Below are 27882 nucleotides of genomic sequence, written 5' to 3' on the forward strand. Positions count from 1 at the left end.
AACCATAACCCATAAAAAAAAAAAAAAAAAAACAAAACCTTTCAAGGATACCTGTCATTTTATTCTAACTTAAATGTTCCTAGCTGAATCATTCCTGCTATGATTTTAAACATGCCTTTAATTATGTTATTTAGCATAGAGGACAGTTTATTTGTTTCCTTTTGCAAGACCTGTTTGTCCACTCCCACTAAACTAAACAACATATAAAATAAACAGGTCATATATTTTTAAGCCCCTGGTACGAAGAACCATCATCTTTGAGTTCTGCTGCAAAGAGCAATAATATGGTGGATTGCCTTTCTTATGCAGATTAAATTAGAATTACCTGGGAATTTCTTACACATGAAATTCTAGGTCATATATCTGAGACAATATCACGCTTTCTTTCTCACAATGCCATTGTTGGCTTATCCACAATGACCATGTCTTACATTCAACAGATAAGTATTAAAATACTCCAATACAAATCATATTTTCTAGAGTATTGTAGCTTCTGAGTTTACCATCTGCATATGTAATTTGTATACTCTTCATACCAGAAAACGAACCTTGTAAGTATATCTTTTCACTTTTGCGGTAAGCCAAAACCCATCTATTTATGCCTCATTGCTCTTTTTTGCATCCATTTGACAACAGTTGCATAAGGAACCTATTTCTCTAATTTGCATATAAGAATGACACCTTGAACAGTATGACTTTAACTCAATATTTATCACATCTACTGCATTTTCCTTAGCCACAAGGTACATTGACCTGTCACAGCACTTTCCCAGGAACAGAAATTCAGTTGACTGGTCTATAAAAAGAAAAAGCCTCATACTAAAATCTCACTTTATTCTACCTAATTTTAAACAAGTTCCAAGTTAGGAAAGTAGTTATTAGGAAGAGGTGGATGATTTAGAAGCTAAGTGAACGCAAAGAAACAGGATAAATGTACTTAAAAATCTGGACAAATACCTAAGCTGAGATAAATCTGAGCTTGTCTATTTTTTCCATACTTCTAGAACTTCACCTCTCAACCATGAGTTCTCAAAAAGTAATTATTAACAGATCTAAGATTACTTCATTTTAAAGTTTTTCAAAATTCTTTCATTCAAGTGCTTTGAAAACTTAGGTCCCTTGAGAACCATTATTCTTTTTTATTCAATTTCAGTGTTATTTAAGAAATCATCAACAGATCTAAATCTTTTTTGGTTTAGACTCCAACTAATTCTGTTGGCAGAAATTCCAATTTTAATGACATTCACTTTTTGAATTCTATCCAGTGTGTTTTTCTGTTTTGCACTTATCTAACAATAAACCATTATTTTCCATTCCCAAGCATTGATTCAGTATCAGAAATATCACAATAACTTCTCATATGTGGGCATTCAGCATTTTAAGTATTACAAAAGTTAACATATTTTATAACATCTCTCTAAGAATATTGTAAGAACTGTGTCCTTCTATACTCCTTTTTGCTGTAAGCACCTAGTTTGAAATATTTGTTGATACCAAAACCTTGTGTTTGATTACTTTTGTTTAAGGATTCTAAAAAGAATGGGAAGAAAAAGCCTTGTCCAGTTAAATTTCATGATTTAGTGGTTTGTTTTGGATCTTGATCTGCAGCAATGCAAACCACAATATCATAGAGTGATAGAATGGTTTGGGTTGGAAGGGACGTTAAAGATCACCTAGTTCCAACCCCCTGCCACAGGCAGGGACACCTTCCACTAGACCAAGTTTCTCAGAGCCCCGTCCAACCTGGCCTTGAACCCTTCCAGGGAGGGGGCAGCCACAGCTGCTCTGGGCAACTTGTGCCAGTGTCTCACCACCCTCACAGTAAATAATTTCTTCCTTGTATCTAATCTAAACCTACCCTCCTTCAGTTTAATACCATAACACTTCGTCCTATCACTGAACTCTCTGATAAAGAGTCCCTCCCCATCTTTCCTGCAGGCCCTCTATAAGTACTGGAAGGACACTATAAGGTCTCTCCAGAGCCTTCTGTTCTCCATGCTGAACAATCCCAGCTCTCTCTACTTGCCTTCATAAGGGAGGTGCTCCAGCCCCCTGATCATCTTCATAATCCTCCTCTAGGCTTACTTGAGCAGGTCTATGTCTATTCTTTATAGCAATACTCCTTCATGCTTCTAAGAATTACACTGTTGCTCCCAGAAGATGTCTCCTTCTGTATTGTGGATTAGGCATCTCAGGTCATCTTTACGCAATCTCTCCCTATTTCTACCTGTTGACTATTGAACAAAGTATACCCTTCTACATCAAAATTTCAAACCTGAAATATATCCTACAGTCAGTCTGTAAATTTCTGTTATAGATAACTCAGATTGAAGTCTTATCTTCCAAACTCAGGTGAAATGGACTGTTATTGTATCAGTTGTCAAATGTTCAAATACAGCATTCTCAACTCACTTCATTCCTTCTCTCTCATTCTGCTACGAATAGACCTTAGTTATACAGGTGTGTTTACAAAGAACAGCTTTTCATATAAATTGAGATGTTGCTCAATTCATTTACAGAAAAACAGAGATCACTAGGCCTTTTCCGACCATGTCATTTTCTATCCTACACAGTTGCCTGTTCTCTAATGTTCCTTGAGCACCTTTTCTCATACTTATAGTGTAATATGTATACTATCCTTAAAGAGATATTTTCTCCCTCGCCAAGATTTACTTAGAATCACGTAAAGCTTTTTTTTCTTAATCCTTTAGGAATGTTACCCACCCACCATCACCTCAGATCTATTTTACCCCAAAATATTTTATTTTCCTTAGTTTAAAGTTACATTAACTGCAAAGGTGAGTATCCTTTTTTATCAGTAGTATGATGAAAACAAAACAAAACAAAACAAAAACAAAAGCAAAACCACATACAACAAACCACAAGATGTAAGATATCTGGAAATAAGATACATGAAATATATATGAAGTTGTAAGGGACCTACAATAATCATTTAGTCCAACTGCCTGACCAATTCAAGGCTGTCCAAAAGGTAAAGCACGTTGTTAAATGTATTGTCTAAATGCTTCAAACAGGGATAGGCTTTGGGCATTGACTGCTTCTTTAGGAAGACTGTTTGGCCACTCTCTCTAAAGAAATGCTTCCTAATGTCTAGCCTAAACCTCCCCTGTCAGAGCTGTGAACCATTCCCACGCATCCTGTCACTGGATACCAGGGAGAAGTGCTCAGCACCTCCCTCTCCACTTCCCCTCCTCAAGAAGCTGCAGAGAGCAACAAGGTTGCCATTCTGCTTCCTTTTCTCCAAACTAGACAAACTTGGTGGCCTCTGCCTTCCAACCTCACAGGGCATCCTGCCTTCCAACCCTTTCACCAGCTTTGTTGCCCTCCTCTGGACACATTCAGGTATCTTAATATTCTTTTTAAATTGTGGGGTCTAGAACTGCACATGATATTCAAGGTGAGGCCACAACAATGCTAAATACAGCCAAAATAAGATAATGTGAATTTTAATACTGGTCCCAAGAATGAAACTGTAGTTTTATTTAGAAATCAATGATACCTGTATATTACAATAAAAATATCAATAAAATTCCATCTTTCTTTTTCCTTCATTTGAATTAAAGCACAGGGTTCAGTACTGAAGACCAGTACAAAACATTTTTATTTCTGAAGTAATTTTTTCCAGCTTCTACTTTGGCTTCTGTTCATAGACGCAACAGATTTTTCATGTTTATACTCATTCACCCAAGACCAAAACAAATGTTAATTAAGAAAAAAACTCAGAACTCTGTTTATATCAACTTGATCTGCATAGAGCATTAGTTGGCAATACAAACATGTCTATAATTTAAAGGCCTCAGCATCTAACTGTTCATGTATTCTTTGTTTTGGAATTATCTGAGATTCACAAACTTATTTAGAATTTATCTAGTCTGTTTTCTTTAGCACAGGGATTAGAATATGTACTTGAAATTAAGTTACTGTTATGAGACCAATTAAAACCATTAGGAAAGGTAGCTGATGAACATACTGCCATTTTTCCACTTTTCTTTCTTAAAGACAAATGACTGTAATAAATCTGAAAGGATTTAATTTGCATCCAGGGACAGTTTAATGGTATTTATTTAACAAACACACCATAAATTACTTTAAAGAAAAAAAAAAAAGCAACCAAAAAAAAAAAAAAAACAAAAAACAACCACAAAACACAAAACCAAAACAAAAAAAAAAACAACAAACAAAACCAAACAAAAATAACACAAACAAAAAACAAATGTGAGGTTCAGGAGTATTCAAACACAGATTCACAGAAAAAAGATTCACACATTTTTTCTTCCCTGAAAGAATAGACTTATCTATTTACTGTCACAATGCCTACTCCATAAAATATTACTAAGGCAGAAGACTTTATTATCATATTGAAAACTTTGTCCATTCTATGTTCCTTTCTATTTCTATTATGTTATCCGCATTGTAACAGATTACATATCTTCCTACTGAGACAAGACAGAAATAATCTTTCTAGTTTATTCATCTACTTCCTCCTACTTGTAGAGTCTTGACTCTTCCTCATTACGCTGTATTCAACTTCATTTTTACTCTCTCCAATGTTATTGATCATATCTCTTTAGCAGTATCTCTGTCCCTGTTTCAGCATGACACAACCTTCATTTTCTCCTGTGCCAAATTATCCTGCTTTCCTCATTACAGGCTTCTGAACACGTGGGGCAGGTCTGATCAGCAAAGAACAAACCAGTATTTTGAAGTCCAGACTGGCTCGAGGACTAACAGCCAGACTCCGTAGGTTAATATTCCTTGACTTAGCTGTTTCTGAATCATAAAGCTGGGGATGGTTGGGGACAGGGTCTAGTTGCTACCCATAGTGCATGAAAAACAACTTCTTTATGTCTTTTCTCAAATTAGTAGCAAAATGTAGAGCTATTCCTCCACAGAGGATACAGGGAGAATACTTCAGTGATGGAGACAACCCAGTAATGGCTGTTCTCTGTGGTAATCTTTTAGATGTGCAGATGTTCATTATTGCAAAGGGAGCCTGGGATTCCAAAATTCTCTTATTTCAAACTGGGCTCTGAACTCTGTACCACTTTTTTGCCACACAGTCTCAGATCAAATGGGATCCAGATCAAATAAAAGTGATAGCAGTCTATTTTGCACATCTCGTCATATGGATATAGTGAAAGCAGCTACACTAAGGATTGAAAGGCATACAAAAACACTATGGAAAGTCTACATCTACACTCATGTAGAATGCCTTGTGTAACATCAGGAAAATGCTCTGCTGTCTGTTAGAGTCACATAACTGACTTTCCTTCCTATAAGATAGGAGCATGGGGGATTGCATACAATCGGACACAATGGTGCTGTCAAGAGGCAACTGAAGTGTGTACTTGAAGTATCAGTCTCCAGTGCATTCCTGGGAACGGCACTAGCGTTAACATGGGCTTTTACTGACTGCAGTATCAAATAACCACACAGATTTTTCCATTTGTGTTTACTCAAGAAGACATATCCCATACTGAAATAATGAAAAATATTGACACGTAATTAGAATTCTTTTAATTCATTAGAATTCATTAGAGAATTCATAAAATTGATCCATAACAATTAAGATATAAAGACATTTAAAAACAAAACAAAACAAAACATACTTTCCCTCAGAATGGACCTACAGTCTTCAAAGATTCTGGCATATGGGCAACTCCCCATAATTTATCTTGACAAGACTCCAGACATAGTTTATGCATGTTTTCTACCTTTTCTTCCTGGCTGTAATAGCAGTATCATCTCCTCTCATATCCATGTTTATAAAGTAATAATAGAAATACATAAAGTAAATTTGTCCCCTCCGAAATAATAATTTTAGCAGTTAAAAAAATTATCACTGTAACAGCTATACCAACATACAATTGTCTTGACCAGGGTGTGCTTTTGGGAATTGTCCATTTGGATAAAAGACATCCTTAACACTAAATTATCATAAAGTAAGGCATACATTATCATCTTAAACCACTTTTCAGTAAAGAAGAATAAAATGTGAGAGATTAAAAGAGAAACAAAGGAGGGGGAAATAAGAATGATGTCCATTTTACATTAAGGCATCACTGGACAAATGGAAGAAATAGATATAAACAGTGAGAAATATTTTATCTTTATTGATTTCATTTTAATGGATTTAAAATTGTCTTAAATGGCACAAGGAGTCTTACAACACAGTTTTTAAATATTAGCGGAAACTATCATATTCAGCTTCAGCCCTAGGTTCACAAATGAATATTTATCTCATCCCATGGAAGGAGTTAACCTCTTCTTCAGCTGAAGTAAGTACTTCCTTTCAAAATGTTATTATCCCCCCACCCCTTGTCTCAAAAAACTCCAGTTTGCAGCTGAGCTCTAACAAGATTTAAACTCTACTTATTTAAGACTGATAGTTTCTCATAGCTAAGAGTTGTTCCCATATGTACTTCAAAGGCAAGCAATGCTGTGCACTTCACAGCAGTGTGTCCTGCTTTTGAAGTCTTTGAATTTTCCATAGGAGTTGCTACCAACAAAGAGAAACTGACAGTCTTTAAAAAGTAAAATTTAAATTTACTTACAGCAAATGCCAAAAAAAAAAAAAAAAAAAAGAGATAGGATTACCTTTTCAAAACTGATTCTTTTTTCTATCTCTTCAGACAGAAATAGATTTCAAGAAAAAAAAAGATGTTGTAGTTGGGATTACTGTTTATCAGCAGGAACAACTAGAATCATAATATGAAAGGTCTAGCCACTCCAGAAAGAAATCTAAATTTAAAGTGAATACTTCATGAAATAATTATTTTTGCTTTTTAAATAAACTAAATACCTGAATCTCCTTATTCACCGTCAAATTTATTTAAAATGTATTTTAAAAGAGCTCATGTTCTTTTTTCTTCTTAAATGTTAACAGTAGTCACAGGTAAATCAAGTAAATCACAACACACACAAGAAAAACTTCTTTTTCATCTTCATTCCTATTTCTACTTATGTCCTGACTTCAAAATATATTTTATAAAAAGAACAGGTCTATCACAACTGTTAACAACATATCTCTTTCAGAAAACACGGAGCTTAGAGAGCCCATTAAACATGAAATATTTAATTTGGGTTTGGGTTCTTCGGTTTTTGGTTTGACTTTTTTTTTGGCTTTTTTTTTTTTTTTTTTGAGGGGGAGGCTTGGTTTGTTTTGGTTTATATTTTGTTTGTTTGTTTTGTTTTGCTTTGGTTTTTGGTAGAATATGAAAAAATTACTTGAAAATATTGAGCAAAGCAGTTTCAAAGTGTTAAAGTGTTAAAACATATGACTCACCTGAAAAGCCTATATCAACAGGCAGTGAATTTATTATAAAAATTATTAGTCTCCAAACAATTTAAATCAAAATGAAATATTTCAAATTTACATAAAACTAAGTCTATAACTGATTCACTGAATCCTAAATCACATTTTCAATCAATATTTGAATAAAATTTGAGAATTTGAGACTTTCTTCACTTCTTGTTCTATTTCAGAACAATAATACAAAAAATATAAAAAAACATTAATAAGATAGCTACATATTTATTGCCTAAGGTCTGAAAAGCTAAACTTTTAGGGAGGCAGCCTCTGAACTTCACTGCCTTGCTTTTTTTAAAAAAAAATGGTATGAAGAAAAAAATCAGTTTTAAACAATTCTATGCACTGCCATTTCTCTTCCCTTCTCAACTTTCCCTAGCTATACACACCTCTTATTTGAACTTAAGTAGCAAGCAGACATCCTGTCCTGTTGTAACTGTTATCTAGCAGAGTTAGTCTTCATAATATGTGGCCTTACATGTAACACATTGTTTCTTTTTTTTTTTTTTTTTTTTTTTTTTTTTTTTTTTTTTTTTGAGATTTAGATAGATAGTAGCATTATGTAACAGGGATATGAGCAATCTTCTAGTTCACTGAACCACGGGAAGGGTTTGAGACACCATGCTCTTTTCATGCCAATGACAGTTCAACCAGCATGGAAAAAGTTAGCAACATTTCCAAGAAGATTAAATATATCTCGTTTGGCTAAATATATTCCTTGTATCTTCCATTACAGTCAGATTTTCCTCTTATCAAAGTCTTAGTTCTGACCACCAATACACAGACCACAAATCAAACTTATGTTTTTAAATTATTTTTCAAAGATGTCATTGTTAAGACAAAACAGAAGGGCAAAATAAATTTTAGGGTGAGATAAAGGAAAGGTAGCAAACTGGTATATTTCTGCTGGAGAGTCGGGAGTTCATTTTTGACTTATGTAACTCATCTGCAAAACAAGCCTCCAAACTTCCTTTGGTTTTAATTCCTAACAGCTAAAACCAGAGCTCCTTATGCAATTCACTAAAAAAGCATATATTGAAATTCCCCCCCAACAAAATGTCACCTGTTTTCTAACTTAACTAATGCCAGAAGCAGTGCTAGAATTTAGGTCTTTTATTTCACCAGGAATACTAGTACGTCTTTCAAGTTACCGTCATTTTCTTCAAAATTTAAGTTTTAATTAAAATCAAAAGACATAGCTGTTAGTAACTCTTAAGACATTGAAGAAAATGCAGATAGAGTGTGACTGATTTATTGACAGCTGTGAGCTCAAACCACAGGATTCAGCAACTGAAGCATACTTATGAGAATACTTATGCTAATAAATCCACATTATTTGTTATACACTACCTTGCCAAAAGAAATTCCTGTAATTTAGTTAAGATTTCTCAAATTAAGAAATATGATTAGTGGCATCCCTCCTCCCTCTCTTTGTACACATGAAGGTATCTGCACACAGTCTAATGTTTTAGCCTTACCAGTGCTGTCGTCATAAACAACAGTAACAGTTTTCCACTTGAAGAACTGCACAAGGTCAAGGATGGCACGGCTGAGTGAAGAAAAATCTGGATAGAGGCTGACATAGAAGGAGTCCTTGTTGTCTGACACCTGATGTTTCCAGCGGGTCTGGATATGTGGAACACCCAAAGCGTTGCAGATGGATTGGACAGCATTAGCTGAGGAGCTATGGGATGGTCCGAAGATGGCAGCCACCCCAAGGGACAGCTGATCGCAGGCTGAAGAGGAGACAGAAGTCTGTCAATGATGAGAGGAAAGAAGGCAGTGTGCCAGAAGGTATTACACAATTCATATTAAACAAAAGGCACTCCGTGAAATATAACTTTATTGCTGACAGATCTCCCTCCTTGTGTAACACTTTCACTTACACAGATTTCAACTTCAGAATATATTTCTAAGCTTTCACTATGAGCTGATGAATAACAACACTTAACATTGAAATAACACTCAGCTGCATTTAATAAACACTTCTATGTCAGTGGAAGTCACAAAGGCCAGCAATTGTGTATCTTTTAAAAAGCACTGTCAAGAGAAGAGTTTTATGCTCAGCTGTATCTTACATTTGGAAAAGGGCCACATGGGACAGTATTCTAACCTAGGCTGTTTCAACACTAACTTAATTCCTCAATCTATCAACACTATTTCTAATGAGATCCTAATTACTCAGAAATTGTACATGCTAATTTTAGTTAAGTATCAGTCAGATGATTAATTTAATTGAAATGGACATTTGAATTTCTGTATCTGAAAAGTAGGCATGTTGACTAGCAAAATTTACAGGTCAACATTTTACCCAAAACTAAATTGCTATCTATAAATGAAAAAAAAAAAAAAAAAAAAAAAAAAAAAAAACAAACAAAACAGTGTCACTTCTTAAACATTGGAAATACTCAGCTCTGCCTCTCGCCTATATTAGTAGATAAAACTGGTCCTGAGAGTCACCGACCTGATATTGCTGCACTCGGGTGGCTTAGCTCTCCTCTTTCAAATATAGTGTGGCCCTGCCTATACTGCGCACTAGCAGTCTCTGGTCTGTATTATCTCCCACAGTACACTCCAGCATTACCCTGTAGAATATTACTGGGGACATGCCAAAAAGAAAGCAAGAAAATTAGTCAATACTGCAGACCAGTGTTTCAGCCCAGGCCCTGCTCCTGTTTAGATCACTTCCATAGCCAACCTTTATGAGTATGCAGTTCTGAAAAAGCAACAGATTATGATTTTAAGAAAACTTCCCATTTGGTAGAGAGAAGTAATGACAAGTATCTCCCTAATCCAATCAAGATAACAGTATTTGTATGAGGTTTGATTAATTAATATTGTTACTCCACCCTCAGTGTTGCTGACAGCTGAGGAAACAAGCAGTAGAAACACAACCTACTACGTTACTTTTCTCAGCAAGTCAAAATTGCTTTACTGGGCACACCCTTTACAACATGTTCAAAACATTACTGTCTTTCAAGTGCATTCCAGAAACTATGCTGGTGTACCTTTTTGCAGAGCACCAGTGGTTTAGATGAGCTTCTCAAATACGCACAAGATCTCCATTGCATTTCTGAGCATCAGATTATAGCCTAAATGACTAGCTTGATAAAAAAAAAAAAAAAAAAAAAAAAAAAAAACAAAAACCACCACTTTTATGCTAATATTGCCCTTCCTAAGAGTAATCAACAAGCTTTATGCAAATGTCAGTAAATGGGATCACTAACAACAGCAATAGCTACCAGATGGCTTTTCAATGGGCTTTTTTTTCTCCTGTTTCTGAGATTTGAATAATGCAATACTTTCACATGTGATTTAATATGGCACTAGCTCCATCAGACGCATAACAATTTTTCTAGTGATTTCAGGGATATTTTATTTGCATTTACATTATTCTTCATTGAAACAGTATCTTGGAAATATTGTCTTGCCTTTAGGTTGTTCTTTCATATAGTACCTTTAAAAACCCATTAATATTTCATCTATATTCAACTTCAGATGAATGTGTTACTAAGAGATCTAAACAGGTTATTTTTAATGCAGCGCCTGCCTGCTCACTAATGGACATAATCATGAACCACAAAATGAGTCAAATGCTTAAACCTCATTGTTAAAACTCTGCTTTGGAGCCACCATAATAAAATGAACCATTTTATGTTAACCTTTAGCCTTTGATTCTGAACTAAAGCACCTGTCAGCACAAATGTAGTTGGCTGTATTGTGAATTGATGAAGCAAAAAGCTATTAGCACTGGAAGATTACGCATATTCTGATACAGCCTGCCCAGTTACAAATAAAAAGTTGCATTCACATCCAAGATGCAAGTGGGAACAATGAATATATATGATCTGTTCAATATATCCAACCAATGGCATGTTGCCACTCCAACTTCAGCTATTAGAGTCTATCAGGAATTAGTAACATAATAGTAGAGTTAGCCTGCACCTTCAAGCAAACCCCAAGTAAGTACTAAAAGTAGTTGTCTCAAGAAAGGCTTAAAGAGTTAAAGATCACAGGAAAAATTTCTCTGCTCTCTGCATTCTCCCTCAGGAGTGGAGAGAAACCGTCCCATTAAATTTCACAGGGCAGCACGTGTTAGAGTCAGGAAGCAGTTGAATTTGGAAGATGAGGAGGAAAGAAGAAAGAAGGGGCCAGAAATAAGGATCAGCCCATTTATTCACTGTTGGCCAAGATGGAAAGTGTAGTGTCTCTCAGCATCTGCTTTAATCCTTTATCCAAAACACCAGAATAACAACTCAAATATACTTCAAAAGTGTTTGCTTCCTTCTTCCACACACTCTCCACTGCAAGGAAATCATCTTGCTAGGCACAAATATTTAGCCCATAGTACTTTTCATAAATCAAAGCAAACAATTACCAAACTGTATGTATTTCTGTACAAATACGGATACTGTCTATTTTCATATCTAACAACAGCTTATATAAGAATTGTTTATTTAGAAAATAAACAGATAAATCAGGTCAGCAAGATTAACTCTGTATGTTACAGAAAAAAAAGGAAAAGATTTCTCATAATTTCTAATTTTCTAATCAGTATTATATCACACTTCTAATGCATACTTCATGTACATTCATCCTGACAGAGCAACTCTTCCCTATGTAGCATTTCTAATATGGCATCAAATGTTTTTATTCATCTTAGCCCACTGTAATGCCAGAAATCCCTTATTATGTAAAGCTATTAATATTCAGCACTTGGGAGTGGCAGATCACTTGACAGATTTAGTCTAGAAACATGTCATAAGAAATACAGGTTGAACTCTGATTCTTTCACCCTTCTTATTTCATTAATGATAACATTCATATGAAATTGGCTCTTCAATTTATCAAAACATGTTTGTAAGGAGCATGTAATACAGTGCAAAAGTCAGCCCTACTGAGTTCTGACACAAGGCTTTGTATGTGCTTATATAAAACATATTGAACTTGGGGTTTGTACTTTCTAGGATATGGCAATGATGCAGGACAACTTGCAACTATTGCAATAGACTTGAATGTAAAGCAATCTGAAAACTTCAATTTTTGTGAGAATTAAAGATTTTAAAATTTAGAAAAAGTGTTCAAAATTATTTTTAACTTTTAATTTTTCTTTAAACAAATCATTTATAGTTAAGGAGAAAACTGCTGAACTCAGGCTTAGTCATTCACCTGACAGCAATATTCTTAAGCACAGACTTAATATTTAGGCTTATTTTTATGCACAAAATTACAACTATTTTTTCCCCTTTGTAGCCCACACCTGAATAACTATACGAGATGTTCATATGTTAATGTGATTTGTGGAGATGTACTTAAAGTGATTGAATGCTAAAAATTGAACTAGAGACTTCTTCTAGGTTCACTGGACTTTAGAGACAACTGGCATTTTCCAGGACAAGGTCTGCAGATAGTGTTTTCACACTCTGAAGGAACTGGTCTCAAAAACACCACAGTCACAAAGCTCAGAATAACTTATTTCAGATTTTAAATATTTAAAGAAGTAGCTTTTAGACAGGGGCAGTGGAAGCAAAGGGGACAACCTATTTTTCAAGCAGTTACGCTTATAGCCTTCAAGGGGTGGTCTTTAAAGCAATTCTTTGATATCAGTTACAAACTTGTACAGTCTCATTGCATATGGCTTTACTGGACAGACACTTTTTCAGGCAGGTAGACCAAGTGAGTCAGAGTGACTTACTAAAATAAAATAAACATGCAAAAGGTTACCTTTTTTGGATGCTTCAAAACTGTCATAGAGATTTATCTTTTGAGTGTCATATGTTAATGTGGTGTTTGGCAGAAGAGTTCTGTTTCTGTTGATTGTGTTCACAGCAAATCTGAAGGCCAATTCTTCTGCTCCCATTGGACCAGATTCCACACACTCAAAAATGCCTCCTGGTAGTGGGAAAAAGAAGAAAGAAAAAACCAAACCACTAGTAAGCCAAAATGTCATACAAGACACCTGGGAAAAGATTCATCAGCCTGAAATTTTTAACTTAATAAACCTAGTATAGTGCAACTCATGAAATGATCTCATGATTTTGGTGAGGTTTGGGTCAAACCATAAATAATCCAGAAACAAATCAAATTTACTTTAAAGAAAACCTATATTTTTTTTTCCCATAAAACATTTATTTTACTATTGTAAATAAAAAGTGTGGCAATATAAACTAGCCATACTATTTAGAAGCAAAATAGAAGAGGGATGAAAAATACGTAATTATTATTTTACACAGTTAAACTTTAAATTATTACATTCAACACTTCCAGATCAAACCCCATCTCTGTGTGTGGCAGGGGAGAGGCAGATTTCTAGATCATTGTTTTCTACTCTTCTATACTTATGATAAAATTATAATGAACTGGAGAGTTCACAGGAAATGCAACATATAAAGGAGCATGGAACTGGAATGCCCTAAACTGCCTCCAGAAATGAAGTTGTGTAGAAACTTTACCATGACTGCGTGCCTGAACGCAACAAAAGGTTCAAATTTTGCTTCTTTGCAATAAGCCACATGTACATGCTAACCTCCTTCTCAGCAAATACAGGAATCTAAGCAACTACACCCTGCATAAGCTCCATCATGCAGTGAAAGCATCACCAAAGTGTACTGCCAGAGTAGGACATCCTTCAAATAACAGGTAATTTCTAGAATGCTTCTGAATCAGCCTTAATCTTATATTGAGCAGATAAGTTTGTGAAATGGTGTTGTGCTTCAACTGTTCTTTTCTCATTAATATCATTGCCAATGAAATGTAAATTTATTATACATACTTTGGGGTAACATCATTTATTCTTGGGTCTGGTAAGGCTATGGATACAGTGACAATAAAAGTAATCTGAAGATGTGTCCTTACTATGGTGACATGGAATGCCTCAGAAAAACAATCAGTATCCATATGGTCTCTTAGGCCCTCATGCTAACAGCATCTGTCAGTACTAATGGACAGACAATGACCATCATCTGAGGATCACTAATTACAAACCAGGCATTGTATCTGTGCAAGAAATGTTTTTCATTCTCTTTCTCTTAGCCTGTGGTTATTCATTTCCAAAGTAATGTTACTACCCAGCTTTGTATTACCTAAAAAAAATTTATTCAACTCTCCACTACTTCCTCACTAAGAAGCTCTCAGAAACTGAACATACAGCAACGGAGTCAGACTGAACTTTGCAAACTACAGTCAGTTTGTAAACAAACTTATTAAGCATCCAAGTAGATAGACCAATTCTAAAGCAAAAATAATGTGTATTTAATTATCAACTCTCCCTTTCTGATACTATTCAATATGAAAAGGCTTCTCAGTTTTGCAAACCTTCTGCCTCTTCCAACCTGTTTCTCACTAGAGAATGGAGGTGTTAATATTTTTCCTTCAGATGAGCCCTTACATTCCTGGTGAGAGCCCTAGGGGCAGATGCTCAAATAATATTAATTTAAAAGCACAAGCACTAACCACTGAGATGAGATGTGACTAATAATTATTTAAACATTAGTCATTTAAAACTGAGAATGAGGCAGTGATGGGAGAGGCAGGCACTTAAGAAAAATTTAGATAACTCAGGAAATTACACAAACTGACTGAGCATAGAATGCATATGTAATCAGTAAGCAATATTAACAATACTTCAGAAGCTAAAGCAGAAGAAACTTGGATAACATTCAGGTAAATATAGGCCTAGCACACTTTAAATCTGAAAAAAAAAATGAGCATATTTATTTGCACAATAATGCAATATTAACATGAAAGGCAACCTACTGCTTTTGAAAATAACCAAGTGTTTTGTTCAGGAAAAGAGTCGGATAGACAAGATTTTGTGCTACTTAAGTCTTACAGCATCTAAACATTATAAATTAAACTGTGACATATAGGAGGATCCTATTTTGATTTGGGAAAAATATTTTTAAATTGCTGCAGAAAGTTAAAAAATAATTAATAACTGATAAGTATAGATATCAAGAGACAAGAAAAATAAAAAGATGTTTCTCTGAACATAATGAAAAGTAAGATAGATTTTATAGGCTTTCCTCAGGCATCTAGAAAACAGTTATTCAAATGTATTTGAATAAACCAGTATCACCCAAACAGTTAATAAAAAAAAATTATATCCTAAGTTATAATGAATGCATTAAGATAAATAAGCATTACAACATATTTTTCTTCTCCTTTAAATTTTTACATTGGAAGATTTTTTCTTTAATTTCAAAATGTCTGTAGCTCAATAAAATCTTCCTTTATTTCTGTATTTTTAATTCTGCTCATTTCTAAATTTTTGGTGATGTCAAAGATGCAGCCACTACTCTAAGCATAGGATAAAATAAAAATGGATTTTGACCTCTTATATCTGTGTAATTCTTAATGGTGGTGACAGTCCTTCACATAGTAAGACAATTTTATGAAGTTGACAAAGTCTATCTCCTGTGAGACTTAACAACGTGTAATTTCCCACGCGCACCATTCAGTGGTTTCTTCACTCACTCACAAATTCTCTGTCCCTGTAATAAATGTATTCTCTGCAAAGCTGGCAGCATATGGTCTGTCGCCTCAGGGTAAATTTCCATTCCTAAGGAAAACAGAGGTAAAATAACCTGTTTCTGTTTTCTTATGATTAGGATATTTTGCTAAGAGGAAGGAAAACATAGCTTCTGATTCCTGCTCCTGTATATTTTCAAATTTTACTCCAGAGAGACACTGAATTAAAAATAAGAACCCTAGAGGAATATAGATTAGACCATATATTTGCAGTTTCCTAGCTGTTTTCTAACCTGTAGGATGTCAAACTTCCCATAGGTTCCTTTTATTTCAGTTTTATGCTACTTCTATATCTTTCTGCTCTAGCAGCCATGGAGGAACATCCTATAATTAAATATTTTTGATGCTGGTAGATGTAGGTTCATCTTAATCTTCACACTAAGAAAAGACTCACATCAACAGGTTCTCAAAGCACACCATGTCCTACTAATATGCAAAATGGCTGAAAATGCCAGGGTCAACCATAGTAAATAACAGCTGAGATTTAACCAACTTAATACTGCATACAAGGCACCACTATTTTTTACTGGAACATTGAAGTAGTTTAAATTGAACTCACACATTAAGAAAAGCAGGAGCTTGAGCAGACACGTCTGCATTCTGAATATCAGAATATAGTCACAAAACAGCTCCTCATCCTCCAGTTGAGAGCCCTTTTATGTGTGCATGGAAGCCTACACTTCAGATATTTTCAGGGTGCTCAGCAAAGGCACATAAATGAGTTCAGACATTGACAGGAATGGGTAGTTTTAAAGAGTGCTTTCTCCGTTGCTGCATAAAATGCAAGTAGAAACTTACTTGGAAACTTTAAATTGCCTTGGCCTTACTGTTATATTCCTATAGTTGTTACTGAATATGTAAATAATAGCAAAAAATACTTTGAGTATTTTTAAAGAAAATGTTGTGTATATTGACTGGCTTAGTAATGGGAGAGTCGCCACAGATTACACTGCATTTTTTTATAAAATGGAAAGGAAATTAATAAAAATGATTGGATTTCTACTCCAGGTATACTCAACTATAAAGGAACAGTGCTTTCCAGAAGCTGTTATAACATATTGAGTTCCTTCCCAAGCAGGCTGTTCTTTACAGCTGTTGTACCTTGTATTCAGGATAGCCTTATTAATAACCAAATTGAGGAATGCACTGCATGAACTCAGATAAGCAGACAGGAGAGTAATAAATCTTGCCATTGATATGTGGACAAGCAGCCAAGCCAATGCCTATCTCTGTCTAACAGCTTGAAAAATGCAGGTGTTGTAGTTTGTCTTATTTTTAAAAAAGCTTATAGACCCGAAGTAGGCAGAAACATCAGTTCTCATGTTCAGCCAGCAGCACATCCTAGTGGAAATGGCTGAATTTTCACTGCTAGCTCAAAACATAGACAGAAAACTTAAGAGTAGTAAAATATGCATTTAAAGCTTAGCTTGCTTTAATGGTCTCATATATGATTTCTTCATTTTCAATGTTAATGATATGGCAGTTCATCTCTGCCCTGTAGCAGTAACACTAGGGAATATACCATCACGTACCTACATCTCAATCTGTAGTTCATGAAGTTTTATTGACTGTGTACAGTAGGTGGCTGCTGTATAGCTGAATACTTCTTGTTTTTACTGTCATGGTAAGTACTTAGCAAAAGCTCACTGGATTTTAGCAGTGATCAGCAGCTGAAAAATCAGTGATGAGAAATGTTCGACAGTCCAGTCCAAGCCAGATATGCAAGAGTGATTGTAAAATGATCTTTAAAAACTGTATCTTTTGCAATGACATCCATGATAATTCAGATCTCCTATTAATTTTAATATACTAGAACTTTTACTGAACCTGAAATCCACTTTTTTCATCATAGTTATCACTATTGAAAAAAAATGTATGTGACCAAGTTCTTTTATCATTACCTATAGGAAAAATCCAATCAATCAATGTGATACTGATGCAGTAACAGTTTCTTCAGAAACAGAAACCACTGGAAAAAAAATTATATTAATATTTTATCAAAAAAAGGATAATACATAATGCCTAAAATAGTACGAGTAACATAGGTGTCATTATTTTCCAATGAAAAAGAAAATCTGAAATAGTTTTTAAAACAATTATACAAGTCCAAAAAGTTTGGTTTAAAATGGTTCAAATGAAAAAGCCTTCATTTTTCACCAAAATTTTGAAGAATTACCATTTTTAGTTCACAAGCCATTTTGGCTTTCTTCAATATTCTAATCACTTTCTCAAACATAAAATCCAGAGGAAAAAGGAAAATAGTCAGCTTGCTACATATCTGGCAAAAAAAAAAAAAAATGCCAGAAAAATGGGTCCTGCTATTAACTATTTCACAAAGAATAGGATAACCATTTGAATGACTCAACTTGCCATTTCTATTCCACAAAAAGGTCCTAGGTATTTTTCTCCCCATAAACATTGCACTTTGGGGATCAGTATCTTGTGTGGTTTGCATTATCATCTCCATGTAATACCTGATAAAACCCAGCAGAAAATACAAAAGTGTCTAACTACACAAAATCACAAGATGAATACAAGTGCCAGACCAAGTTATTCATAAATTTCTCCTGCTGTTACATATGGAGAATTTTTGAAAAGGATGAATGCCATAAAACCAGAGCTACTGTTACCTATTTGAAATAATCCACATTCAAACAAGTTTCAAAAATGTCTGAGTAGAATTACAAGCAAGCAAAATAGCAAACCTGGCTGATATTAAATCAAAGAATTTCTCCCTTGTTTCTAATATAGACCCAAGTTCGTTTCTGTGGAAAGTAACGCTATTTAATTACAGTAGCTACAAGCTATTTTACATCTGTGCCCTCTGAAAATTTAAACCTTTAAATATATAACAGAGGGTAACATTACCTCAGATCATAATCTGACAAATTAATTGAAATGAAGCTTATAAACTACTTTAAATTACTGAATCTAAAATAATTATTTTTCAATATCATTGCAAGTATATCAACTAGATACACAGAATTGGAACTTCCATGGTTTGGCAGCATCAGATATTTTACCATTTTCAAATGTGAAATCAGGAGAGAAAAATTTAAACACAAACTCATTCTAATATAACATTGTTGACAGTAACAAAGAGATGGAAAAAATAACATTAATCATAATGTCTATTTTAACTGTGATTTCTTTGTATGAAGATGTAAGATGAGGATTAATTCTTTTCTAATATCAAAACAACTCAATAAAGATCTTACACATATGCACATTAGCTATTAATAGCTGTAACTTTTTAACATAGCCATATTATCATTATCATGTACCAATCTGAATAAATATACCAACAGCTATGGAGAAGTTCTCTATTAATACATTACAAAAAGTAACATCATTCACATTGTGGCATGAGCACCATTTTTTTAATGATACAGTATCTTTTAAAATATAATACTGTAAACCCATATATTAAGTAACATTAAAAAAAAGACTGAGAGTCTGGGAAAAAAAATTGCTTTTAAAAATACTTTGTGTTACACAGTAACATTTCTTCCTATCATTTTACCTTAAAAACATATAAACATGTTTTAATTATACCAATAAATTTATATAGAGTTATATAGGAAAAAAATATTTTATTTCTTCTTCCTCATCTGAGATCAAGACTTTGAATATAAGATAAATACAGTGCCTATATCTAATCCTGATGTGACAAATAGAAATGTCTTATTCTGATTTATTATTTCCCTTTCAGAAAATATGAAATCTCAGAAGACTGGAAAGATGAGAGAAAGGAATAACTGGTGTCTGTGATAAACAACTTTTCTAAAAAGTGTTTCAAGAGAAAATTAAGCAAGTCTAGCAGGTATTTTACCATTAAAACATAATATGCTTATATCTGCTGTGCTCCAATTTTGAAATTGGCCATTTGGTAATCAGAGGCAATGATTATGTAAGGTGATACTACATGTAGAGGGATAAAATGTCAAAAGCATATTATTAAAAGCTCAGTGGAGGGTAATATACTGTCAACATTTCCAGAGATGGAAGCGATGGCTTTTTGGAAGTGTGAAGGGACTGTAGTTCTCCAAATACAGGCATAGAAATAAGGCAGTGAAGAGACTCATCTGAAGGAAACAACATCACTGACGTGACGTGGATGATACTGGGTGCAGGAGGCACAGGAAGTGCTGCGCTACAGTAACTGATCAAGGTTGCTGGCTGAATGTGTTTTAGCCCTAATCAAGTGTGCTGTGGTCTATGCTGATAATGCTGTTATGGATTGGGAGGCTAGAGAGGTGGTTCATAGACCTCCATAAAGATTGACAGCTTGGATGTGTCCTTCCTATAAATACAGAACAAAATTATATCTTAGCCACTTATTTCTGTCTGGAACAGGATTTAAGAAAATTAATCACTTTCATGTAAGACATTAAAAGCAAATTTAAAAATTCCTTCTTTACAAAATTTTCCATTAAAAAAAAATTAGTTTTTTATATCAGTTTAGGATACAGAATTGTGAATCTGAACTATACCATGTTTTTATTATTCCTTTTCAAAATTATACTTTAAAACTTTCTGAATCTCACAACAGGTAAAAATTTAAAAGGACAACTTGACAGAAAACTCTGCTTATTTGACTTTGAAGTCCTTTTTATGGGGTTAAGTCACTGTGGGAAAAGTCAGTACACTTCAGCAGTGTCTTTTATCCATACCAAGTAAGTGTACACAGGGTTTGGAGAAAGGAAACAGGAACTGGAATTTCTGGGGTTTATTGTCATTGTCACTGATTTCCTAGGTGACCTTGGACAAGCAGTTTTTCTGGAAAATAAATCTCTCATCCCAAAATAGATGTAACAAACATCTCAACATTACAACAGAGTCACAGTTATTGGAAAATCAATAACATATTTTGAAATGATACATAATTTATGTTAAAGGCATTCATGGAATCAGTGTATAAAGGCATGATCACAGAATCCTACAAATCTTGCACTATAAAATGCATACAAATACTACCTTTAGCATCTAAGTTACATTTTGATCAATATTTTAGTGTAGTTACATGATACTGACAAATTTAAGACATGTTTCTCATAAAAGGATTTGAATTATCTACAAATTTAAGACAAAGAAAACTATTTATCTTCTAATTGTACAGTATATAAGGGGCTAAATTTCCAGACAGTGTTAGGTTTATTCTGTTAATTCAATGTTAAATTATATATCAAAATAAAAATAGTTTGGTTTGGTTTGTTTTTCTTAAATGCGAGGAAATAATAAGGGATAATATGAGGAAATAAGAAGTGTGGATCTCATCTGAACAAAAGTTTCTTTATCTGATAGAAATGGTGGAAGGGATTTTTAAAGAAGAATACATACAAATTATAAGTATCTTTAAAATTGTGTTTTAAATGTAAACTTGATGCATTCTAACATCTTAAGTTAGATGTGACAAACACCACATGTCAGAATCTTGTCTTTCATCAGCACAGTTCCAAATATGCTTTGAAAAGTCATAAATAAAATATTACTAAAAAGTTATGACTAGACAGGAATATGCAGCATACTTATAAAACACTGTTTCTGATAGTATCTCTGTTTATGAATATTACTCCTTTCAGAGTATCAATGGAGCATGACTAAAGATAACTGACAAAACAAGAAGTTCTAAACACATTAATCTACAGTGTTAGAATATACTATCCATAAGATTCCTTCCCACTTTAAAGGATATACATTAGCTTCCTCTGACATGCTTAGCAACTTATTACAGAATATACTTGATGCAATTATCACATTCATGTAATATTTAGGTCTGTAGCAGTAACAAAATGAAACAGAACATTAAATGAAACGTGACTACAAAAATGGCCCCAGGAGACTTTACTAAAATGTTCTTTTCATTATTTTGGCTAATAAAATGTTTTAAACTGTCTTAAAGAGGCACACCTTTCTTTCTTTCCCTTTTCTCTAAAGAGGAGGCCAACACCCAGATAAAGAGCTTCTCAGCCTCCATGAAGAAAACTTTTTTCACCAAAACTTCTTTAAAGAAGATAATATGCAAAATTAAATGCTTAGGTTTTACATAAATATTTTCACAAGGACTAATGTGCAAGTCTTGCATTTGTTTATAGGCTACTTACTAGACAGTTGCAATCTTCAAACTTTCATCTTACAGGTTTGAAGATATTATAAATCATAGAACATTTCATTTTATTTTAGAAAGAGTCATAAAATACATTAGAACATTGATAAAAACACTTCCCTAACCTCCTCACACAGACCATAGATAAATGTTAATATTATATTAGGCCAGGATTTTTTTCTTTTTGTCACACTCAATGTTATTCATCTACCTTCTCAAACATATTGGTTTCTGTCTAGAATTACATCTGAGAAACCAAACTCTACACAAACAATGAAGTAAATTTTGTCCAGGTCTTCATATGCTTTTAAAAGAAAATATAAGAAATGAATCACTCATGAGAAATAGGTAGACATCAAAAAAGTAAAAAAAAAAAAACAAAACCTTACCTCCTACAATTGTGCTATTTAATACTAATATGTCTACATGCAAAAGCTGGAGCAAAAGGAGTTTTGTTTTGTTTGTTTTGTTTCAGTTTTGTTTTAATAACGTAAACAAGAGCCAGGAAAGAATGTAGGTCTTAGAGGCAGATCTTACCATTGTAATTTTTCAAGCAGGGCTTAGAAAACTTGCACACCTAATTTCTCCAAAGAAATTCACAGACCCTGTGGTTCAGCAGTTACCAGGAATCACTTGAAAATCTGTGGAAAGCTGAAACTTTCCTAGGAACTGTAGACATCCAAGCATGTAGGGAAATACTGCAGCATAAGAAGCCCATGCTAGGGATCCTCAACATAAAAGATGAAACAGAAAATTGCCTAAACTTCACAGAAGTCAGAAAGCTCTTAACTGGGAGGAGCTTAAAGCACAGTTTACATTGAAAGACACCTTCAATTCAATATACTGCTTGTGAATATATAGTTAGTATTTTTTTTCAAATAAACAACATGTTAAAACACTTGCCTAGAAAGCAGATTCTGTTATATACTGAACTCTAAGCCCATGTCTTTCACCATTCAGAACAATGTCCTAACATTTCTCTAACAATGTTACCTTAACAATGTTGCCTTGACAATATACGGATGTATAACTTACTTTTCAAATTTGACTGGAAATAGGCTATCATACAGACAGGAATTTTCAGTCTGCAAGATCCAGAAAACAGAAGCAAGCCTGAAGTTATCATATACTTCTATATACCTCAGCTAAGTATGAAATAGGAGTCAGCCCATGATTTCTAGATAATTTTATTCTTATCCAATCAATTTGTTGTAGAAAATGCTTAACTAGATGAGAAAGTCAGGGTCAGATCTCAGGTTTTCTTCCTGAGTAATCTACAGTCCCAGCCTGTAACTTCCACAATACTAGTGCACCTTACTGGACTAATATTATATAGTCAGGTCACCTTCTGCTTGATCTTTCTGGTCAAGTAATTCCTTATGTATACTCAGCATCAAATATCAGCATGTGCTAGCCAGGAGTACCTTCAGAGTCAACTCCCAGTTATCCAGTTAATTTGACTCACCCTACTAAGACCCAACAGCTAATTTAAAAACAACAGAGCAAGCACTGCAGGATCTAGCAAATCAAAATCACATAATATGCATTATCATTTCTTTTCTAAAGAAAAACAAAACAAAGCAAAATCAGACTCCCACACTTAAGACCTATATAAATCTTCAAAATAAATACCTTTCTTGATATTTTTGGAAAGAGGAAATGAAACAAGAACTTTATTGAAATTACTCAGAAAAGCAGAAAACATCCATTTCTCCCCAAAATAAACAGTAAGAGTATTAATTCTTATTACTTTGGACATTAAAAAGAGGTCAATAAAAGTTTATTTGCAGTTACAAAAGACTACAACTTGGATCCTGCAAATGGATGTACAAAAAAATGTCTGACCTGAGCTCTACTGAATGCCATTACCTCTCTTAAAGTGAAATTTGAGCATCTGGATCCCCGAGCAGAAACTTTTCCAGAAGTAAAATGTATCAATGATTATCACAAGGTTTGGGATTATTTTTTCTATTTTTAATGCTTACTATTTAAATGTTCAAGAGTTTGTAGATATTTAAGTGATTTAAGAAAGTTTAAAAACTGCATTTTCACAATTTTCTTCCTCCTCTGTAAATTTTCACAGATAGAATCCTTCAGTAACCTGAAACAATTCTTATGAAGTGTATTATCTAATTTGAGGGGAAAAGAAAAAGGACATATCTAGTCTTAAAATACACACACACATATGTAATGGAAAAGACACAGAGTACCAAATACCATTCTATGACTAGTATGAACTGTATGTGCTTTTCTCTATCCACAGAATAATCCCTTTCATAAATGGATTTTGTTTTATACTAGTACGTAACTAGTCATTCTTTGGGCTAATAAATTGTGTATAGAATTTTATAGTGAAGAAAGTTGTTACAATTGCTCATTTAAAGGACCCATATTGCTATTATTTAATGTAATACATTTTCTTTACACAGACATTTCAGAAAAAAAAAAGGAGTGTGGTATTTTGGCTGTGCATCGGCAAAATAACCTCCAAAGAATCAAAGAAAATTTGTTTCTTAATGGAAAAAAAGAACTCCAGAAGTGCTTCTCCATGATCCTTGAATAAGCAGAGGAAAGAGCTGGTAAAACTACTCATTTAGCAGGGACTAGAAGCAGTGTGATTTTGTTTTCTAAGGACTGGGTATATGAGATACAAACTAAAGGCTTCTTGGCCTGCATATGACACTATAAAGTGAGAAAAAAAAAAAGTTTTTCAGTTATTTTTATATTTCAGGAAAATAATTTTAAATTTTAGTTTACTACATCGTGCTTTACATTACTTCATAGTTACATATTACTACTTCCTAACACTGTCACGTTACAGTGCATTAACTGAAACAGTTTATTGTTTCATTTTGTCCTTAAAGCTATTAAAAGATAGATTTTCTTCAGTACTGCTTGGAACATTTAATCATCTTTTCAGTGTGCTTCCCGACTGTGTTACGATTAAACAGTTTGAAATCAATGCTATAGAAATGCTGTGAAATAGCAGGAAAAGTTACAATAGTCATAAAAGAATTAAAAAACAAACTTCAAAATAAGACTGACTGAAAAGATTTAAATGTGACAAACACTTTTCGTTGTCACATTTAACGGTACTTCGCTTCAGTACTCAAATGTTCAGTTCCAAAAATGTTTGAATTAGAGAGTTGCTTAGAAATTAGGTCACTATCTTTTAATCTTGGTAACAATCTCACCAAAAACAATTTTTCCAAAAGTATTGTTATCCTGGTTAAAATATGGTATGTGCTGCTATGGGATTATGATTTAAATATTTAGAAGCAATTTTCAGAAGAATAAGGTGGGCTATTGAATATCATTTGGAAAAATCTTCGCTATTCCTGTCCTTAATGTATCAGCTACTTGGACTGCATAGAAATGGTGTTACTGTATTCTCTCAGTGATTCCCTTTTTGAGTCTTCAGCCATGGAAGAAAAAAAGAAGTGATGCATTGTGAGTACAGAAACAAGCAAATAGTAAGAGCAAATAAGTATTATGTGCTGATGACAAAAATTCCAAGTAGTGAGAAAGAGATGGATCTGCAGTGAGATTATTAAGTGCTAATGTGGATAAAAGAGCAAGTTAAAATCAGAAAAGCTTCTTATCTTCAGAAGCAGAGGAGTTATTAAGTGCATCTGCTGCTAGACTGTACAAATTTATTTTTAAAATACATTGGTTTGGATCCTTTGAGTTAACCTATTTCATATATTACACCAACAATGAAGCACCACATTTTATAACGTGACCTAAAATAAATTATGCATCTCAGTATGACTCATATAAATAAGACATTAGCAGAAGAAATTAAGACATTGCTATCCAAAGGAATGAAATGTACTATATCAACTCCATAAGTAACAAGATATTTAATTATAAATTTAAAACTTCTTAAATGCTTTTGCATGCTATTTCTCTTCTAAATATTATACAAAAGATGTAGAAATTTTGCCACATATTCATATTTCTAAAGTCTTTCAAATAATATGATAAATATCAGTAAAAAACATGTTAATGCATATGAAAATTGAGTGGTTCAGGAACTGATAATTTATGACAGATTCATGTAGAAGACAGATTCTAGTGGGATCTTGAAGTAAACAAGCAAAAATATTTAATGAGGCACAAGAAGGTCTGTTTCAATATGATACATATCAGAAATACTGATTCACTTTTCCAGTGATAAACCAACAGTGTTTAACTCACAGCCTGCAGAAATATTATTGGAGGGGCTGGAGGAAAGCATCTTACAGAAACAGAAGGTAAAAACATTTGATCTGAAGCCCAAAAATACTGAATATACTACTCTCATTTGCAGTACCTTTGACTGTCATTTGGTTTTCTTATCAATTACATAACTATCATTTCCATGAGAGGGAATGAGTTTATATTCCTAATCACTAAACTGTGATCTAGGTGTGCAAATGATACTTCCACAGTATATCCTTTCACTCTGTTTCCATCTATATCCCAGAATTCAGCACTAGATGTATTCTGAGTCTGGATTTAAATTAATCATCAATTATACGCAGATATTTTGTTTTTCTAGAGTCTGAATGTTAAGAAGTTACTAGTTAATATGATAATTTTGCTCTAAAAGTTGTTCACTAATTTGATAATTAAGTTTTAATTACTGAATTAGAAGACTCTTGGGAAAAATTGAAAAGCTGTTTTGGCAGGAAAGCAGGATGTATGCATCCCACCTTATCTGAACCCTATATATGGATTAAATATTAACTGTTATCTTATATAAAACAATTCTTCCTTTTAATTCTTTCTTCTATATATTTTTCTAGTACATGGCCAAACTATTCCAGACAGATACATCTTTAACCAGAATACTGTCTTATCTAATATGACCGCAGTATTACCTTTTTTAAAGTATATCCTTGTAAATAAAAAGTCTAAAATGCTTTACACTACTTTGTCCACGGTGAAGACTCATATTTGTAACAACAGAAGACTAGACAGTAAAAATATTCTATGTTTCTCTTCTAATTTACACGGTTTAATAAAAAATTATTTTTTCATCCAGTATGATCAATTTCGCCCCATGTTGAGGCTTTTTTTTTTTTAAAAAAAAAAAAAAAAAAAAACCACACCTCCATGGAGGAGACAATTTATTTTTGAAGGAAAAAGATGCTCCATGATTCCTAGGCATCATATAAAATGTTTACTCAAGGAAACTATATCAATACAACTGGATTTGTCAGTGTCTAACAAAAATAGTATCTTAACTAAAGGCCATTCTGGTTTAAGTGTATAAACAGGCTATCTAGACACCTTTTTCACAAAATTTTCTGCAACCTCTCTTTTCAGTTATTCAATCAAGGAAGCATACTTAGCAAGGAGGTGGGATATTGACAGAATTGTTCCAATCTATTTCCATTAGGTAAACAGTCTAAATATCATCAACAAAACAGGGAAAAGATTTAAAACCACAAACTGGGAGATACATTCTACAACAGTGTATAACGTGGAAGCTCTACTTTCATGACAATATCTTGCACATTGTACATAGTTTTAATGTTCTCCAGGGTTGGAGGGAGTTGCAGTGAGGGAAAGACCGAAGTTGAAGATTAAGACAACTATGTTTAAAGACCCATAGGTGTGCAAGTTCCCATTGTATTCAGTTGATTTTGGAGAACAGTTCACCTGATCACAGTCATCTAGGACTCAATGCATATGTCCAGATATGGGTTACCTGTCAGTGCTGAAGCAACCCCTCCTGGCCTCTGATACAGAAAGTAAGATCTCACGTCTTATCTACACAAGTGGCTCTGAAACACAAATAGGTCTCAAATTTTATCAGTCCTTTTGCAGCTTATCAGTACAGCTTGCCCATTTTTGTCTGGTACTTTCAATTGACTATAAGGGGAGTTTGAGTACTTGACACCCAGAGGTATCTGAACCTTGAACAAAA

The 27882-nt window shown here is 33.7% G+C and overlaps 1 protein-coding gene across 6 annotated transcripts in view; it reads right to left on the reverse strand.

Moving 5' to 3' along the window:
- Positions 1-27882, reverse strand: part of GRIK2 (glutamate ionotropic receptor kainate type subunit 2) — a 427988-nt gene that overhangs the window by 271180 nt on the left and 128926 nt on the right. For all 6 annotated transcript variants that reach the window (XM_042803252.1, XM_042803250.1, XM_033008456.2 and 3 more), the window contains 2 exons: positions 13055-13222; positions 8809-9066 (listed from right to left, as the gene is read on the reverse strand). In XM_042803252.1, the coding sequence (XP_042659186.1) occupies positions 8809-9066; positions 13055-13222 (426 nt within the window). The remainder of the gene's footprint in view (positions 1-8808; positions 9067-13054; positions 13223-27882) is intronic.

Source organism: Tyto alba, unplaced genomic scaffold, assembly GCF_018691265.1.
Source record: "Tyto alba isolate M040663 unplaced genomic scaffold, T.alba_DEE_v4.0 Super-Scaffold_40, whole genome shotgun sequence".
Classification (NCBI taxonomy): Eukaryota; Metazoa; Chordata; class Aves; order Strigiformes; family Tytonidae; genus Tyto; species Tyto alba.